Source organism: Labrus bergylta, chromosome 2 (genome assembly GCF_963930695.1).
Source record: "Labrus bergylta chromosome 2, fLabBer1.1, whole genome shotgun sequence".
Classification (NCBI taxonomy): Eukaryota; Metazoa; Chordata; class Actinopteri; order Labriformes; family Labridae; genus Labrus; species Labrus bergylta.
The window spans coordinates 34,683,883-34,703,811 of NC_089196.1; the positions used below are offsets into that span (position 1 = coordinate 34,683,883).

General features: G+C 41.0%; 2 protein-coding genes across 4 annotated transcripts in view; one reads left to right on the top strand and one right to left on the bottom strand.

Annotated features, from left to right (window-relative positions):
- Positions 1 to 13,902, bottom strand: part of LOC109975750 (NLR family CARD domain-containing protein 3-like) — a 393,020-nt gene extending 379,118 nt beyond the window's left edge. The window contains exons 1-11 of one of the 3 annotated variants that reach the window (XM_065961433.1): positions 13,813 to 13,902; positions 12,004 to 12,176; positions 11,002 to 11,112; positions 8,159 to 8,269; positions 5,217 to 5,295; positions 4,854 to 5,058; positions 2,925 to 4,728; positions 2,645 to 2,818; positions 2,376 to 2,549; positions 1,660 to 1,827; positions 1,493 to 1,539 (exon numbers count right to left, since the gene is read on the bottom strand). In XM_065961433.1, the coding sequence (XP_065817505.1) occupies positions 1,493 to 1,539; positions 1,660 to 1,827; positions 2,376 to 2,549; positions 2,645 to 2,818; positions 2,925 to 4,728; positions 4,854 to 5,058; positions 5,217 to 5,295; positions 8,159 to 8,269; positions 11,002 to 11,112; positions 12,004 to 12,080 (2,950 nt within the window). In that variant the 5' untranslated portion in view covers positions 12,081 to 12,176; positions 13,813 to 13,902. The remainder of the gene's footprint in view (positions 1 to 1,492; positions 1,540 to 1,659; positions 1,828 to 2,375; positions 2,550 to 2,644; positions 2,819 to 2,924; positions 4,729 to 4,853; positions 5,059 to 5,216; positions 5,296 to 8,158; positions 8,270 to 11,001; positions 11,113 to 12,003; positions 12,177 to 13,812) is intronic. The other 2 variants (XM_065961439.1, XM_065961443.1) reach the window with 2 other exon arrangements.
- LOC136181090 (NLR family CARD domain-containing protein 3-like) overlaps positions 1 to 19,929 on the top strand; it is a 412,285-nt gene that overhangs the window by 198,895 nt on the left and 193,461 nt on the right. The window lies entirely within an intron of this gene.

Below are 19,929 nucleotides of genomic sequence, written 5' to 3' on the forward strand. Positions count from 1 at the left end.
AATAAAAGTCCATCACATACATATTGCATCAGCGCCGTCTCGCCTTCATTATCCCGGACGGACCTCAGAGGACCGGACTTATACACTAATGTAATCACTGATGTAGAGTTAAACATTAGACTAACACAAAGACCATAGAGCCTCCAGTTTTCATTCATATATTTCAATATCTTGCATTTATCATCAATTGTGATTTTTAGTTTTAATAAAGAGTGCACAGAGACATGGCGATGGCTTCACACATTTCACCTCCTCCATACTCAGCACATCTTCATCAGCTGCATGTATTTATTCTGTAAATAATTCAGGTGTGGACATTAAGTCGGGGCATCTCTGACACGATCATTAAGCCATATATTTGATCATAATTAGTCACAGTGCAGACGGAGATGCCCACGAAAATATGTGGCCAACAATTCAAAGTTTTTGTTGGTTGATCAAACCTTTGATTAATAATATGATAGAGTGAGGGAGAATGCTGACTGACGTGTCCTCTCTGCCACTATATGAAGAAATCAGTGTGGGTCCTGTAAACATGTAAACATTGCAGATATACTCGTGCGTAATGATGAACGGTGGATGTTTTGGCACATAGGACAGCGTGAATGCAGCAACGACGTGGTGTCATTCTCTGAATTTTCTTCAGTTCGTGATCCTCCTGCTGCAGCAAACTACCGATATGTCCATTTTATCCTTCACTTCATTCACAAGTTCCTTTGTTCCTGGGTCAGAAAGTTTTGTTTCTTTGTCTAAACTTCAGTTTTCGTGATCCAACGTTGGAAACCTTTGATCTGCCCCCTCGTTTGGATGCATTTTCATTCACGAGCTGCTTTGCATTGACCGTTTATGGTTGAATGTGGGCGTGTAGAGGGCGGAACATGGGACTAATCTACGTGCGCACATTTCCAGGTGGATCGTGATTTATAAAGGGAACATTGCGTGCAGGTGTGCGTACGAACGGTTTTATAACTCTGAATCATTTTGTGCGCACGCCATTTCTGGGTTTTTGGCACACGTACATTTTTAGTATGAATTTTACGCACTCTTTTATAAATGAGACCCCTGGTCATTTTTAAAAACCTCCTCAAACACCATCTGTTCACCAAAGCATTCAGCCTCATCTAACACTCCCCTCAGCTGATCACCCACTCCCTTTCTCCTTCATTTGTTTGTCTAGTGTTTCTATCCTTTCTCTTCTCTGTTTGTGTTTTTCTATTCCTCTCTTGTTGTCTCCCATTACACCCCCTCCCCCACACACACACACACACACACACACACACACACACACACACACACACTTTGTAAAGCATCCTTGGGTTTCATGAAAGGCGCTATATAAATCTAAGTTATTGTTATTAACTTCTCAGAGAGAAATAAACAAATCCTCTGTTCACAAGCCATAGTCTCTGTCTGATTGTTCAAGAGCATTTACTCTTCTACACTCCAACATGTGCTGCTGTGTTCTGATGAAGAGAAATGAAAACACACTCACACTTCCTCAGACCAGGCTTCAGTCTGTGCAGTCCACTATGGTCCAACCTGGAGGAAGAAACCAGATCAGAATCTATTTCATACATCTTCATTTAAATCCAGCATCAGACAAGAAGCAGAGTTCATCATTCAGAAACAGTGAGACAGCTTCTGTGTGTCTGTCTGTACCTCAGTGTCTCCAGTCTGCAGTGTGGATCCTCCAGTCCAGCAGACAGCAGCTTCTCTCCTCGTTCTCCTGGATGATTGTAGCTCAGGTCCAGATGTCTCAGGGGGGAGGAGCTTAGAGCTGAGGCCAGAGACGCACAACCTTCTTCTGTAATCAGACAACCTGACAGACTACACACACACACACACACACACACACACACACACACACACACACACACACACACACACACACACACAACATGCTTAACATCCATTGGTCCATTCTTCTCTGTTTTACCAGTAACATCCCGTCATAACTATGCAGCTGAACAGAATAGACTTCATAATCTGATACTAATCAATATTTACTCTGGTGACAAATAGTGAAGGTAAGACAGAGCGTGAGATAAACACACAGACTGCTTTGACATCAGCAGTGATGTAGAAACAGTTCTGAACTGTTTCATCTGAAATAAAGATTCTTTAGTTCTTTATGTTCCAAACATTATCCATGGTTTGTTTGTTGGTGGGGAAAGAACTTCATATTTAACTTTCTTTATTCCAGTCCAGCTTCCTCAGACTAAAAGACTGAGAGCTATAGAACGAGCTCAGAGCTTTACAGCTTTAATGTGGAAACATACAGGAAAACTTTAAACCACCACCAAGGCCCATTTAATAAATGATTCATCAAGAAAACATGATCTTAAAGGACTAATGTGGATCAGCAGCACACTAACCTGAGAGTGTCCAGACTACAGAGTGGACTCTTTAATCCAGTACACAGCAGCTTCACTCCTGAATCCTGCAGGTTGTTGTTGCTCAGGTCCAGCTCTCTCAGACTAGAGGACTGGGAGCTGAGGACTGAGGACAGAGCTTCACAGCTTCTCTCTGAGAGGTTACAGACACTCAGCCTGAAGAGGATATGTTTGGTAAGTCAATCAAAATATCAAATAAACTAAGTACATTTAAGCTTATTGGGTAAACTTTCACATGAATAAGTCCTTACCTGAGCGTTTCCAGTGAACAGTGTAGAGTCTTTAAACCACTACACAGCAGCTTCACTTCTGAATCATGCAGGTTGTTGTTGCTCAGGTCCAGCTCTCTCAGACTAGAGGACTGGGAGCTGAGGACTGAGGACAGAGCTTCACAGCTTCTCTCTGAGAGGTTACAACCACTCAGCCTGAAGAGGATTCAGAAGAACACAAATGAAAGCAATTACAAACTATAGTTGTTATTTCTGAATGAAGAGAACTACATTTGAACTGGATAGTTATGTGAGCACGTACAGAGCTTTGTTTGAAGCTTTGATCACAGGCAGCAGCCTCAGAAGAGCCTCCTCTGAAGCAGAGTATTTCTTCAGGTCAAACACGTCCAGATCTTTTTCTGATGACATTAAGATGAAGACCAGAGCTGACCACTGAGCAGGAGACAGTTTATCTGTAGAGAGACGTCCTGATCTCAGGGACTGTTGGATCTCCTCCACTAGAGAACGATCATTCAGTTCATTCAGACAGTGGAACAGATTGATGCTTTTCTCTGCAGACAGATCCTCACTGATATTCTCCTTGATGTACTTGACTGTTTTCTGATTGGTCTTTGAGCCACTTCCTGTGTGTGTCAGCAGACCTCGTATGAGATTCTGATTGGTCTTTAGAGAAAGACCGAGGAGGAAGCGGAGGAACAAGTCCAGGTGTCCATTAGGACTCTGTAAGGTCTGGTCCACAGCACTCTGATATAAATGTGTTGGGTCAGGTTTTTCTCTGAATACTTTAGACCACCAGGATGTTGTTTGATCTTCTGACATCAGATTGACTCCAGAGTTGATGAAGGTCAGATGGACATGAAGAGCAGCCAGAAACTCCTGAACACTCAGATGGATGAAGCAGAAAACCTTGTCCTGGTACAGTCCTCTCTCCTCTTTAAAGATCTGTGTGAACACTCCTGAGTACAAAGAGGCTGCTCTGATATCGATGTCACACTCTGTCAGGTCTGAGTCATAGAAGATCAGGTTTCCTTTCTGCAGCTGCTCAAAAGCCAGTTTTCCCAGAGACTCAATCATCTTCCTGCTCTCTGGACTCCAGTGTGGATCTGTCTCAGCTCCTCCATCATACTTGATGTTCTTCAGTTTAGACTGAACCACCAGGAAGTGGATGTACATCTCAGTCAGGGTCTTGGGCAGCTCTCCTCCCTCTCTGGTCTTCAGCACATCCTCCAGAACTGTAGCAGTGATCCAGCAGAAGACTGGGATGTGGCACATGATGTGGAGGCTTCTGGATGTCTTGATGTGGGAGATGATTCTGTTGGCTTGCTCCTCATTTCTGAACCTCTTCCTGAAGTACTCCTCCTTCTGTGGGTCAGTGAACCCTCTGACCTCTGTCACCATGTCAACACACTCAGGAGGGATCTGATTGGCTGCTGCAGGTCGTGTGGTTATCCAGAGGTGAGCAGAGGGAAGCAGTTTCCCCCTGATGAGGTTAGTCAGCAGCACATCCACTGAGGTGGACTCTGTGACATCAGTCAGGGTCTCGTTGTTTTTAAAGTCCAGAGGAAGTCGACACTCATCCAGACCGTCAAAGATGAACACAACCTGGAACTTTTCAAACCTGCAGATTCCTGCTTCTTTGGTTTCAGGAAAGAAGTGATGAACAAGTTCCACCAAGCTGAACTTTTTCACTTTCAGTACATTCAGCTCTCTGAAAGTGAATGGAAATGTGAACTGTATGTTCTGGTTGTCTTTGTCTTCAGCCCAGTCCAGAGTGAACTTCTGTGTTAAGACTGTTTTCCCGATGCCAGCCACTCCCTTTGTCATCACTGTTCTGATTGGTTCATCTCTTCCAGGTGAGACTTTAAAGATGTCTTCTTGTCTGATGGTTGTTTCTGGTCTGTGTGGTTTCCTGGATGCTGTTTCAATCTGTCTGACCTCGTGTTCATCATTGACCTCTCCAGTCCCTCCCTCTGTGATGTAGAGCTCTGTGTAGATCTGGTTCAGAAGGGTTGGGTTTCCTGCTTTAGCAATCCCCTCAAACACACACTGGAACTTCTCCTTCAGGTTAGATTTGAGTTTACGCCGGCACTCTGCAGCGACTGTTCCTGAAAAAAGAAAGAACTGAACTCAATGAACAGATCCTGATGTAGATGACATGACTATCTGAGTTTGGTACTTTAAACCTCTTTGTCCTTTTTCTAAAATACTAAATCTGTTAAAATGTTCTTACTGCTCTGCAGACAGTCAGCCAGCTCCTCCTGCTTCATTCTCCTCAGGAAGTGGAGAGTGATCTTCAAAAATGCCTCATTACAGCTTCTCCCCTGCTCTTCATCCTCACTCTGACTCTCTAAGCATTCTGGGTAATCTGGACTCAGGACCCTGTGGACTCTCTTCAGCTCGTTCTTCACAAAGGTGATGATGTTCTCCTCCAGTAGCTGGAACAGAAGGAGACACTGGATATTTAATATAAACTGGTAGAACTCAATATGTGGTTCATCTGTCAGTCTGCAGGTCAGCTGGTCTAAACAGAACAATAACTTAGAATTAAATTATTGTAATGGTAGTGTATTAATTAACAGTGTGTTGAACACACCATAAAGATGGAGTCCAGGTCTGTTGGATTCTGCTGGTCTGGTTGATCTCTGTGAACGTTGGAGCTCTCCTGTTGAACTCTGTGACAGAACATATTACACAAGAAAACAACAGGATATATATAATGAAACTCTGAGCCAAGATATGAGTCTTTAAACAACAGAGACATAACAATTACTTCATTTTTAATTCTCACCTTCCATCAGGGGCTGCTACGTGCTACGTACTACAGGTGAGTGTATTGCATAATTTCCTGTTCTCCGCTGTATTGTGTTGTTCAGTGCTGATCGTTAGAGCTAAAAGCTTAATTGTTAATTTTGTCTAGTTTCTTACGACTGTTGTTTCCAACACACTGTACGTTCAGACAAACAGAAGTGATCGAAAAGCACTCTTTCTCTCTAGCGACAAACCTGCTTAAAAGTTTTGTTTATTTTAGCTACCTACTCTTAGCCTAGCTTAGCAGTTAGCTTTATTTACAATGGCTTTGTTTTCTGTCTTTCCCTCCCCTGCTCTCTCCTGCTCTACGTGTCAGATGTTAAGTTACTCCTCGTCCTCCTTTAGTGATAATCTAAGAAATGTAGTTTAGTTTTAGCTTTGGAGGCGAGGGTGTCTGAGTTAGAGAGATGGCTCTGCACAGCTGAGTCAGAGTCATCGTATGCAGCAGTAGTTAGTCAGCCACCTGTAGCCGGTGCGGGCCGACATATTTTTTTAACAGTTTTTATCACTCTCCTCCAGGTGCAATAGAACGTACAGTTAACAAACGGCACATTACCCCTGAAGTAGCCACAACTCTTAATATCTTACAGAAATACCACCTTACCATCATCCTGTGAACAACTTGTTACCGATTTTAATTATAAACTGAGGACAGTGCTTGATGCCTGCTCTCCAATCACAACTAAGACAGTAAAAACAAAAAAGGTCGTTCCATGGAAAAACAATGCGACCAATGCACTTAAGAGAGACTGCAGACTGCAAAACAGAAATAGAAATTGATAAAAAATATACTCGTAGAAGCAATAAAAGACTACAACAAAGCCATCCGAAAATCAAGGCAAGAATATTTCTCAAACCTGATAAACAGTACCAGACATCTTTTCAGGACAATAGATTCTCTGTTACACCCCACAACCAATAACAGCTCAGTGCTCTCAGGATCTTTAAAAAAAAAAAAAAAAAATTCTAGTCTTCTAGTTAACCCTCGACCAAGGCTGAATTGTTCTTCTTTTGAAAGCCTTGTTCTTAGTCTTTCACATCCAGTCTCAAGAACCTTTCAGCCAGTTCTAGTTGTTGTAGTTTACCGCCCTCCTGGCCCATATTCTGAATTTCTATCTGAATTTGAAGAATTCTTATCAAATGTAGTCCTTAGCAGTGATAGAATAATTGTTGTAGGTGACTTCAATATCCATGTGGATGTTGATAATGATAGCCTTAGCACAGCTTTCATGTCATTATTAGACTCTATTGGTTTTCACCCAGGGTGTAAACGAACCTACTCATCATTTTAACCACACCCTGGATCTTGTTTCAAAGGTCATTTTTAATCAGATTGTTCCAGTTTAAACTGGCAGATGGATAATCAGTAATCAGGAGGCAGAGGTGAAGTTCTCCACAGTTCTCTCTGTTTCTATTAGAACAGTATCTCACTCAGAATACAGCCAACACTGTGTCTGTCCTCAAATTCTTCAGACTGATGAAAGTAAAGTTAACAGAAGACGACTTAAACATAAACACAGCTCAGAAAGATGCTGTGGTTAGTAACTGAGATTTACAGATAGCAACATGCAGTAATATGATCTCACAGAGAGAGAGAGAGAGAGAGAGAGAGAGAGAGAGAGAGAGAGAGGGAGAGAGAGAGAGAGAGAGAGAGAGAGAGAGGGAGGGAGATATAGGAGCTCAAGGTGCCAGCTCCCCCAGTAGTCTAAGCCTATAGCAGCATAACTAGGAGCTGGTCTACAGCAGCGCCAGCCCTGACTATAAAATGTATAGTTACTTTTAAGTCTTTAAAATGGACGTGCAGAAGCAGACTCTCAGTGAATGAAATCTGATATTGTGGACAGTATGTCTGTTTGTTTTGGTCATCATTGGGAGTGAGGAAGGAGAGGACTTTCATTCTACCTGAGGGAAAAACAAAAATGTTCATTCAATAAAAATGCTTTAATTGGGGTGCTGGTGGACTAGCGGTTAGTGTGTGTATCCCATGTAGGGAGACTGTAGCCCTCCAAGCGGGTGGCTCAGGTTCAAATCCGACCTGTGGCTTCTTTCCTGCATGTCATTCCCCATTCTCTCTCTCCTTGATTTACAAATCTATCTACTGTCTCGTCTAAACAAAGAGCCCAAAAATAAATCTTTCCTCAGATTTGTCTCTTTTTAAGGTTTGGCCTATTATTTTGACTTTGTCTAAGAATATTTAGCTTCTTTCTAGTAGGGCTGTTTTTGCTTTAAAGTCATAAAGTCCATCACACTGTCGGATGGTTCTGTGTCAGGCAGGTTAAGTTCTGACAGGGTCGGGGAAATAGGGCGCAGGGAAGGACCCAAATGCAGAAAAAAATGGACTCACAGCTGCAATAAAATGATTCTTTTCCACATTTTACAGCCTTCAGGCAGGTCAGGGTTCAAATACAAACACTTCAAAAGAAAACACACAAGATAGAACCAAAGCACACAATGATCATGAAGTGGTAAGAAAACTAAATGAAGCTGATGAGGAAAATGAAGACAGGTGAGTAGAGTAGAAGGGAAGGTCTGGGCTATTGAAACCTAGAAGAGAAGGAGGTGAATTCTGAGGACCTCTGGTGGAGAAGTAGGAGAAACAGGAGAAAAGTACGAGTCCTGGGAGAGGTGAACATGGACTGAAGACTGAGAGTGATGTAAATGACTGAGGATGAAAGATTGAGCCTACAGAAAAGCAGAACAGAGCTCTTTGTCAATTTCAGATCTCACCTTCCATCAGCAGGACGTCCATCTTTAAAGTTCACAGGGCGACCCATAGACCGATCACTCTTCATGGACACACAGCTGGGTCCAGGAGAGTCTGGTCTCTGTTCCTGCATCCTGATACAAACAAACAAACATTATCAGTTACTGTGAGCAGCAGATGAGACAGTGATGATGATGATGATGATGATGATGATGATGATGAAGGTGGAGTGATGTGAGTGCTGAGCTGTGACATGGAGAAGAGTCATGGGTCCTTTCTGAATAGCCACAGTTCAGTAAACTCTTGTGGTCATTCAGTATGCATATTTTGGGTCCACCTCAGTATCCTGAACATTTCAGTATAGATACTAACTTCCGGGTTTTATGCAGTATGGATCAGATGCGTGCTTTCAGGAAAATAATTGTATTTTACCCACAATGCTGTGCGAAATTAAACGTAAATCGTCACCTCACGTTCACCTCCAAATCAAAACAAATGAGCGTGGATTAATTGAATCAATTTTTAATCTAGAGTTAAAGTCCCGACTGAAATCACTACTTTTAATTAAGAACAGAAAACAGATGTCTGCATTATTATAAAACCTTTCCCTCTCTATTTAAAGAATGATTTCACTATTTAAATAATGATTTCACTATTTAAATGTGTCTTTATTGGTTTGTTTTACTTTATATTCTGTATATTACTGCCTTTCATTTGTACTTTTCTTTGGGCTACTCTATGTTATTTAGTTATTTAATCTATTACTTGTGATATTGTTTTGTTTACTTGACTGTATGCGCATTACTCTTCTTGAATAAAGCTTAAAAAAAAAAAACGGTGTATGCGGCCGGTTCGGGTAACGTAAATGACGTCACTTCCATACTGAATGAATCAAGTTGGAACAAATATCTGCCTACGCGCACCTACTGAATAGTAGGTACTAACAGTATACAGCACGGATAGTAGGTACTGACTACAGACAGATTGAGTAGGTACTTGGTAATTTGGATACAGCCATGGACAGTTAGAGATCCTCACCTCAGAGCTTCATGTTCCTCACACAGAGAGGTTTTAGAGGGAGGGACTCCCTCCTCTGTGTCCTCACACTGATCCATAGCAGAGCGCCCCCTGCTGGGAGAGCTGCACTCTGTCACTACAACAACACTGATGGAGTTCAGCTGCTGAAGTCACATCCAGTCAAAGATCTTCAGCTGCTCTTCAGCTATTCTTTAAAATACAGAGTGTGTCTGCCTCCCGTACCCCGGCTGGAAGATGATTCCAGAGGAGAAGAGCCTGAAAACTGAAGGCTCTACCTCCCATAGTACATTTAGAGACCGTAGGTACCACGAGTAGACCTGATAACTGAAGGCTCTACCTCCCATAGTACATTTAGAGACTGTAGGTACCACGAGCAGACATGATAACTGAAGGCTCTACCTCCCATAGTACATTTAGAGACCGAGCAGCATTTACAACGAGCAGCAATTACTGTTAGGATACAGAAAAGATCAAGATCAAGGGCTTGTCCATAACAACTTCAGGAACCTGAATTTGCAGAATTCTTATCAAATGTAGTCCTTAGCAGTGATAGAATAATTGTTGTGGGTGACTTCAATATCCATGTGGATGTTGATAATGATAGCCTTAGCACAGCTTTCATGTCATTAGACTCTATTGGTTTCACCCAGGGTGTAAACGAACCTACTCATCATTTTAACCACACCCTGGATCTTGTTTCAAAGATCATTTTTAATCAGATTGTTCCAGTTTAAACTGGCAGATGGATAATCAGTAATCAGGAGGCAGAGCTGATGTTCTCCACAGTTCTCTCTGTTTCTATTAGAACAGTATCTCACTCAGAATACAGCCAACACTGTGCCTGTCCTCAAATTCTTCAGACTGATGAAAGTAAAGTTAACAGAAGACGATTCCAGAGGAGAGGAGTCTGAAAACTGAAGGCTCTACCTCCCATAGTACATTTAGAGACCGAGCAGCATTTACAACGAGCAGCAATTACTGTTAGGATACAGAACAGATCAAGATCAAGAACTTGTCCATAACAACTTCAGGAACCTCAACCTGGAATTCACTTCTGGGACAAAGTCTTCAGACTGACATCACTTCAGATGGGAATAAGTGCTGCTTGCACCATCACAGTAGTTTTTATATTGTGAGTCAGTCCAGAATATGGATCCTACAAGGTTTGTAAAAACACTCAAGAGCTTTGAAGATCTTTGTCTGCAGTCTTCATGATACAGCCCAAAAATAAATCTTTCCTCAGATTTGTCTCTTTTTAAGGTTTGGCCTATTATTTTGACTTTGTCTAAGAATATTTAGCTTCTTTCTAGTAGGGCTGTTTTTGCTTTGAATTCATGAAGTCCATCACACTGTCGGCTGGTTCTGTGTCAGGCAGGTTAAGTTCTGACAGGGTCGGGGAAATAGGGTGCGGGGAAGGACCCAAATGCAGAAAAAAATGGACTCACAGCTGCAATAAAATGATTCTTTTCCACATTTTACAGCCTTCAGGCAGGTCAGGGTTCAAATACAAACACTTCAAAAGAAAAAACACAAGATAGAACCAAAGCACACAATGATCATGAAGTGGTGAGAAAACTAAATGAAGGTGATGAGGAAAATGAAGACAGGTGAGTAGAGTAGAAGGGAAGGTCTGGGCTATTGAAACCTAGAAGAGAAGGAGGTGAATTCTGAGGACCTCTGGTGGAGAAGTAGGAGAAACAGGAGAAAAGTATGAGTCCAGGGAGAGGTGAACATGGACTGAAGACTGAGAGTGATGTAAATGGCTGAGGATGAAAGAGTGAGCCTACAGAAAAGCAGAACAGAGCTCTTTGTCAATTTCAGATCTCACCTTCCATCAGCAGGACGTCCATCTTTAAAGTCCACAGGGCGACCCATAGACCGGTCACTCTTCATGGACACACAGCTGGGTCCAGGAGAGTCTGGTCTCTGTTCCTGCATCCTGATACAAAAAAACAAACATTATCAGTTACTGTGAACAGCAGATGAGACAGTGATGATGATGATGATGATGATGAAGGTGGAGTGATGTGAGTGCTGAGCTGTGACATGGAGAAGAGTCATGGGCCCTTTCTGAATAGCCACAGTTCAGTAAACTCTCGTGGTCATTCAGTATGCATATTTTGGGTCCACCTCAGTATCCTGAACATTTCAGTATGGATACTAACTTCCGGGTTTTATGCAGTATGGATCAGATGCGTGCTTTCATGAAATGAATTGTATTTTACCCACAATGCTGTGCGAAATTAAACGTAAATCGTCACCTCACGTTCACCTCCAAATCAAAACAAATTAGCGTGGATTAATTGAATCAATTTTTAATCTAGAGTTAAAGTCCCGACTGAAATCACTACTTTTAATTAAGAACAGAAAACAGATGTCTGCATTCTTATAAAACCTTTCCCCCTCTATTTAAAGAATGATTTCACTATTTAAATAATGATTTCACTATTTAAATGTGTCTTTATTGTTTTACTTTATATTCTGTATATTACTGTCTTTCATTTGTACTTTTCTTTGGGCTACTCTATGTTATTTAGTTATTTAATCTGTCTTTTACTTGTGATATTGTTTTGTTTACTTGACTGTATGCGCATTACTCTTCTTGAATAAAGCTTAAAAAAAAAAAACGGTGTATGCGGCCGGTTCGGGTAACGTAAATGACGTCACTTCCATACTGAATGAATCAAGTTGGAACAAATATCTGCCTACGCGCACCTACTGAATAGTAGGTACTAACAGTATACAGCACGGATAGTAGGTACTGACTACAGACAGATTGAGTAGGTACTTGGCAATTTGGATACAGCCATGGACAGTTAGAGATCCTCACCTCAGAGCTTCATGTTCCTCACACAGAGAGGTTTTAGAGGGAGGGACTCCCTCCTCTGTGTCCTCACACTGATCCATAGCAGAGCGCCCCCTGCTGGGAGAGCTGCACTCTGTCACTACAACAACACTGATGGAGTTCAGCTGCTGAAGTCACATCCAGTCAAAGATCTTCAGCTGTGAAGAAAACAAAGAGATGAAGCTGCTGATTCACCTTCATCATCATCATCATCATCATCATCATCATCATCATCATCATCATCATCATCACCTCACTGTCAGTCTACTAACATCACATCTACCTGGTTCACCTTCATCATCATCATCATCATCATCATCATCATCATCATCACCTCACTGTCAGTCTACAAACATCACATCTACCTGGTTCACCTTCATCATCATCATCATCACCACCTCACTGTCAGTCTACTAACATCACATCTACCTGGTTCACCTTCATCATCATCATCATCATCATCATCACCTCACTGTCAGTCTACTAACATCACATCTACCTGGTTCACCTTCATCATCATCATCATCATCATCATCATCACCTCACTGTCAGTCTACTAACATCACATCTACCTGGTTCACCTTCATCTTCATCATCATCATCATCACCTCACTGTCAGTCTACTAACATCACATCTACCTGGTTCACCTTCATCTTCATCATCATCATCATCATCACCTCACTGTCAGTCTACTAACATCACATCTACCTGGTTCACCTTCATCATCATCATCATCATCATCACCTCACTGTCAGTCTACTAACATCACATCTACCTGGTTCACCTTCATCATCATCATCATCATCACCTCACTGTCAGTCTACTAACATCACATCTACCTGGTTCACCTTCATCATCATCATCAACATCATCATCATCAGTCTACTAACATCACATCTACCTGGTTCACCTTCATCATCATCATCATCATCACCTCACTGTCAGTCTACTAACATCACATCTACCTGGTTCACCTTCATCATCATCAGTCTACTAACATCACATCTACCTGGTTCACCTTCATCATCATCATCATCATCATCATCATCAGTCTACTAACATCACATCTACCTGGTTCACCTGGTGTTATGATCTAATCTTCTGTTCTCTCTTATAGTAGATGATTTATTACTCTCAGATGTTCTGTTCTTGTCAGACTGATTATCCAGCTGAAGTATTAAAGTAGTTGTAGGTTCTGAATGTATTCACTGCACAGTCTGTAACTTGGACATGAATCACTCTTTTTTAAGATCTGTCATCATCTCCTTCTTGTTCTAATTTGATGAATTTAAATGATTTTATTTAAACTTTTATGAATTGAACTTTTTTGAATTGATCCTCTCGCATCAATAAAGTTTTATCTTATCAGAGGAGGCTTCACTGCAGGACTTTGAATCATAAAACAATAACAAGTCAAACCCAATAAGTCATTGATTAACCAAGAACACAATCAGCTGATTGAGAGAGTTACAACAACTTCTTATGAATATGTTCCACTGTAAAGAAAACGTAATTAAGAAAAATGTTCAAATCAAAATGATAATCACTCAAACATTTCAATTACAGAAGATAAAGTGATGATCTCAATGAAAGAAACTTCCAGAGCGGGCTCGTCTTTAATCAACCTGTTAGCATGTTAGCATAGCCTGCATCGGGACTGAGGATCATTGTGTGTCCTTCACTTCTACTTTAGTCAGAGCAGCTAATGAATCCGGTGGCTAACTGTTAGCTTACAGCTCTTTTTACACTTAAATTAAATGAGTCTTTCAAACAGTATAAAAAGTGTCTCTTACCTTCAACACAGAGAACTAATCTGCATCTCAACAGGACAACGTCAAAGTCAAGTCTCCTGACACCAGGAAATACCAAAGTCTAATAATCACCATAGCAACAGGGAATCAAAGGTCACAGCTTTATAACATTTTACTGAAGGAAGCTTGTTTATTGTGTCAGATGATCCTTTACTGCTTTGATATCAGATATATTGTGTGATGATAGAAGTTGATGAAAGTGTTTGAGGCAGTCTGTTGTCCTGCAGTGGTCTGTAAAAAAGGAAGGGCTGCTGTATGGGATCAATTGCCTGTAAATAAGATTTTGAACTCGTGAAAGGTTACTTTGGTGAAATATTTTGTGCACACAGGTAAGGTTTGCACATGTGCAAACAACATTTGTAATTGTAGAAATAGTCTTAGCATATGTAAAACAATTCTGTTGTTGTGAAAAAATGTGAAGATGTGTAATGATTTTGTGCTCACAGTTCAGATTGCACAAATTCCCTATCTTCACGTGCGATCCTGAAGGTACAAGCACAAGCTTTGAGTTACAACCACAAATTTTGACAGAGTCTTTACGCCTAAGCCTCCAGCCAATCAGCACGTCTCTACCTTGTCAACTGACAATCAGAGGAAGCTGAGTCTGTTTAGTTTGGAGTTAGATCAGTCTCAATTTTCATGAATGCACACAGAAGGATTCACAAATGTATTTTGTGATTTATAAGGACTCTATCCACAAAAATAGTTTTCAATACACACACAAATATTTAGCATTGTATATTAATGTAAAAAAATACACAAATAAAAAACAAGATTCATGAACAAATATTTATAGTTTTATATTTAATAGAAATCCACAAATGTGTGATATACATATATATTAAAAAAACACATTTGGATCTTGTTTTGTCAGTCTGCCTTTACAAACTCTTTGTCATGTGTGAACCTCGTTGCATTTGTGTGTGGGACTTTTGAGACTCCCCTGCCGTGGTTCGATTCACAAATGGAAATGTCTGTAGCCAATCAGATGTCTCCTTCCTATTCAGCCAGTCACAGTAGGGTAGATTCAATGGTATGTTTTAATGTGATCACTTTAGCGTTACATCGCAGCGATCAGCCGAGCTGTCTGATTAAGTCGTCTTTATGTTGACGAGTACAAACAGTCTCTGTGATCGTCGTACTATAGATGGAAAGTCGTTTATCGTGCTGGGTCACGTTGTTGATGCTGGGCTCTGCTCTAAACGAGTCAGTATCTGAAGTGTATGTACAGTTTAAGCTCTGTGTGCAATAATGAATGGCCCAACTCAAGAAACGAGCCAGACTCTCCGTGTCTGCAAAGACCGAGATGCCTTGTTTCATAGTGTGGGGGAATGTCTTGTTGTCAGTAGCTTCCTTTAACATGAGAGAAAATGGACTCTCTAACAATTCCCAAACATGTTTCTAAAAGTTCACATCCTGGTGACTTATCCAAAGAAAGACTATCTACTGCTTCTTTGAGCTCCTCTGAAGTAATATCAGCATCACATCATTCTGCAAACTCCTCGTCTATATGAGGAAGAAGAGCTGAGAGATGGCTGAAGAAGGAGTCAGCATCCATGACAGAAAAGGTTGATGAGTCTAGTTTACCAGAGAAAGAAACCATTTCATCAAGACTGGATCAGAACTAACTTGGTCATGAACTAATAAGGCTTTGATTGGATTTCTTTCCTGCCTTCTTTTCTCTCATTGACAGAAATACTTTCCTCCCCTTCCTCCATCCATTTGACCCTGGATCTTCTGTCGGCTCCTTCAGCTTTCTTCACACAGAATTCATCCAGCTGTGTTTGTAGAATATGTTCTTTTTGTTTATCATTGTCACAAAGTCATGTCTTCTTACAGCAGCTTTTTATTTCTTTGATTATATTCATTTCTGATGATTTGTTACTTCTATTTAGAGATTTTCCAAATGTAACAGAGTGCTCCCTAAATGTGAACTTCATGAATTCCCATTTAGAGATGTAAGAAGTGATAGATTTATCCAGCATCACATCAGATATAATAACTTTTATATCTTCAGGAAAAGATCATATTTAAAATCCCTCCTATAATAATGTTGGCAGTTGGATAGTTTAAGGGATTCAGTGACACTAGAGACCTCCAAAATCAACTGTTTGTTTTGAGTTAGGTTATTAAAGCCATACCTATTGACCAAAATATAAAAGTGCTCATTAATGTCAAGTACGTAAATTATCCAGTGACCATCATGAGTACTTCTAGAGGTGATGAATTTACCAGGAGGGTTACAGAACAGGAGCCTGCTGATCTAGTGGAACCAAGGTCATCTCATTGATTTATCCAGAATATTTCATCCTCTAGTTTGAAGTGTTTCTTCAGAAATATAAAATTAGCTTTTTCACCCTTACAAAATAAAAATACAGATTTTCTCTTTGTGTTTTCTCTCGTGCGTTTAGAGCAGGGGTGCCCAACCTTTTTTGAACCAAGATCTAGTTTTAAAGTTGCCAGTCTGCCGAGATCTACCAGTCCACATAGTGAGCCATAGCCTTTACCAACAGCCTACAAACGCATTTAATACTCACACAACAAACAGAAAATAATAAATGAGAGTTCTGGAAAAAATAATGCAATATCGACATACTTTTTTTTAAACTCTTATTTTAGGGTAGGCTACATTTTAATATTAAGTTTGTATTTATATCACATATGTTTTCCCCTTAATTTAGTTTACAACAAACAACTTTAATCTGTGTGGAGATGTTCACAGACTACAGCAGGCTGCTGTGAGATGATTTTGCTTTTGTTAAATTAGCTGCAGACACGGTGAGAGTGAACGGAGTAAAGTCCAACCGACTGTTTGACCGGTTCACGTGTGTTCCCACCTCGGTCCGTACGGATCACGGATCAACTGTGTGCTGTAGCACTAAAAGTAAAAAGTAAACAGGTTTGCGTGGTGGCTGGCGCTCCAGTGCAAGTGTGCGTGTGCGTGTGTGCGCGTGTGTGTGTGTGTGTGTGTGTGTGTGTGTGTGTGTGTGTGTGTGTGTGTGTGTGTGTGTGTGTGTGTGTGTGTGTGTGTGCGTGTGCGTGTGCGCTGTTTGTTGGTGTGTCTCGTCCCCCGCGATGCTCACAGTCATGACAGCAGAGAGGAGCAGAGAAAAGTAGCTGCAGCTTCATCAAATGCGCTTAATACTCGTAGCATAGTTTCTATATATGACTTTTTGGTAAAACATTTACTTTTACTTTTACTTTACAGTTGAAATATAAAGGACACAAAAGAGAGCCTTAAACTTAACGTCCCTTCAATATCAAAAAATATGAACTGAACCATCCAACCTGTGTGCAGGCCAAACGCCTGTTATTGCTGGCTTACATAAACCATCAAATGTGATCTTGTATGGCGCTCCTAAGTGACTCTCTGTCCGTTGTTGAACCCAGCACCACCTTTGTAGTACGCCCGTTTTCCAGCTGCTCTTGCTCGTTGTATCTTTGGCCATAGTGCAGCTCCTGCAGCAGCAAAGAGCACCTTGGAGAAACTCCACTTGATGGACCAAATGTTGGATGGGCTAATATCCCTCCATGGATTGTTCCAGTGCCTAGCGTTGACTTACAACTTGTGGAGCAAAAGTGAGAATGGATTGAAAGAAATGTGGCTAACATTGGGCATTTGGTTGAAGATTATTTACAAAAGAAATATTATAACTACATACCTACTGATGGATCCAAAGAGCCAGAGAGTGGACATGTGGGGACAGGAGTGTTCATATCTGAGTTTGATATAGAAATATGTAAAAGAATGAATAATAAGTGATCCGTGTTTACAGCAGAACTAACTGCTATAATGTTAGGGTTGAATGGATCGAGAAGGCCAGAGAGAGTTGTTGTTTGTTCAGATTCAACTGCAGCTCTTACACGCCTGAACTCAAAAGAAACAGTTTGTTATTTTTTATCTTCGCAAAGTGATCAGGTGCGCACTGCGTCCCAGCACGCTCTGTTTGTTTGTTTGTTCTCGTGTTTAATGTTGTTAAAACGTTGTCTTATCCGGCCTGTCTGTGGAATATGTTCATCTAAAGTGTAAGATGAGTGTCCCTCGAACTGTGCTTGTGTTTCTGTGGCTATTCTGTCTACTTGGACAATGCCTTTCCATGCAATGTCCGAAAGCACACCTGAGTGAGGCGTCACGGCTTGCACGCTCGTACAGCCGAGAGGCTCTGCTGGAGCTACAACCAGACCCGACCCAAGCAGTTGTATCAAGCCACTTCTACCGGCTGACGCTGGAAAAGATCCCCCAGGAGCTCATCAGGACCAAAAAAAGGAAAAAGAGAGGAGGAATTCGAAACCGGCTACGAAAGCGATCAAATCGGCCACCACTCTTATCTATTGTCTTCACAAACCTGCACTCTTTGAGCAACAAAGTGGATGCTATACGAACATACGCAAGGTACTGTAATGAATTCCGAGAGGCATCTCTGTTATACTTTACAGAAAGCTGGTTACAAGCGACGATGCCTGACTCCCTCTTTCATGTCCCCGGATTTACTTTGCTGCGAGCAGACAGAGACGCTGACTCAGGAAAAACAAGGGGAGGAGGCATCTGCGTGTATATAAACGATCTATGGTGCCGAATGCACTCAGTCAACGATCTATGATCCAAATGTAGAAATTCTCAGTATGACTTTAAGACCATTTTATTTGCCAAGAGAGAATTTGGGTGTATTTTGCTGTTCGTTGTATACGCACCCCCAAACAGGAAAGCGTCACAAGCTGCACGGACCATAGCTGACTGTGTTCCTGAGCTACAACTCAACTACCCTGAGGCACCGGCTATAGTTTTGGGAGACTTGAATCATTGTCACCTGGAAACTGTGCGGCCTGGTTTCGAGCAGTACGTCAAGGACCAGACCAGGAAAGACAATATTTTGGACAAGTGCTTTGTAAATGTTAAAGGTGCTTATGTGTCCAAGTGCCGGCCACCTATATTAAAGTCCGACCACAATGTTGTGCACATGATTCCAGTGTATAAGACAAAACTTAAGAGAAGTAAACCAGAAAAGAAAGTGATTAGGACATGGACAAATGAGAGTAAAGAACAACTGAAAGCCTGTTTTGGCTGGACAAATTGTTAAATTTTTCATGAGGGCTCCATAAATGACATAACTGATGTTACAAATGATTATATCAATTTTTGTGTAGAGCTGTTGTTCCAACAAAGGAAATTTAAATTTACCCTGATAATAAATCATATGTCACTAGTGACATAAAGGCAGTCATAAGTACAAGAAAAGTGGCTTTTAAAAATAAAAATCCAGAAGCACTAAAACTTACAGAAAAAGAGTTGAGAATCAGACTGAGAGAAGCAAAAGTGGCATACAGACAGCTTCTTGAACAAGCCTTTAAAGCTAAAAACCCTAAAAGAGTGTGGGACAACATGAAAGCTATGACGGGCATGTCAACTCCAATCAAATCAATTGCGACAGACAATGAACTTTTTTTTACTAGATTTGAATCACAAGACGACCCTGCAAAATTCCCTGAAATACTCAGAACCATCATACCTGCAGCTTCAGACAGAATTATCATCACTGTTGAAGATGTAAGGAAAACATTTCAGGGTACAAATACAAAGAAAGCAGTGGGACCTGATAAGTGTAGTGGTTTTCTGCTAAAAAACTTTGCAGCTGAGTTGGCTCCAGTATGGCAACCAATTTTTCAGTCTTCAGTTGACACATGAGGTCCCTATGTCATGGAAAACTTTGTACATAAAACCTTTACCTAAGATTCCATGTCCAAGGGATCATAAAGACTTCAGACCAATAGCTCTTACCTCAGTGATCATGAAATCTCTAGAAAGAATACTGCTCAAACATCTTTGGTCCATATCATCACCAAACATTTAGATAAGCCAAATACATTTGCAAGAGCCCTCTTTCTAGACTTTTCATCAGCATTTAACACAATAAAAGCAGACATCTTAGTATCAAAAATGATTCAACAAAAACTTAACCCCTACTTGACTCTTTGGTATGCTTCTTTTTTCACTAACAGAATCCAGTTTGTGAAGGTGAATAACACCCTTTCATCTGCTATCACAACTAATGTTGGCGCTCCTCAGGGTTGTGTGAGCTCAGCTGTGCTTTTCACTTTTTA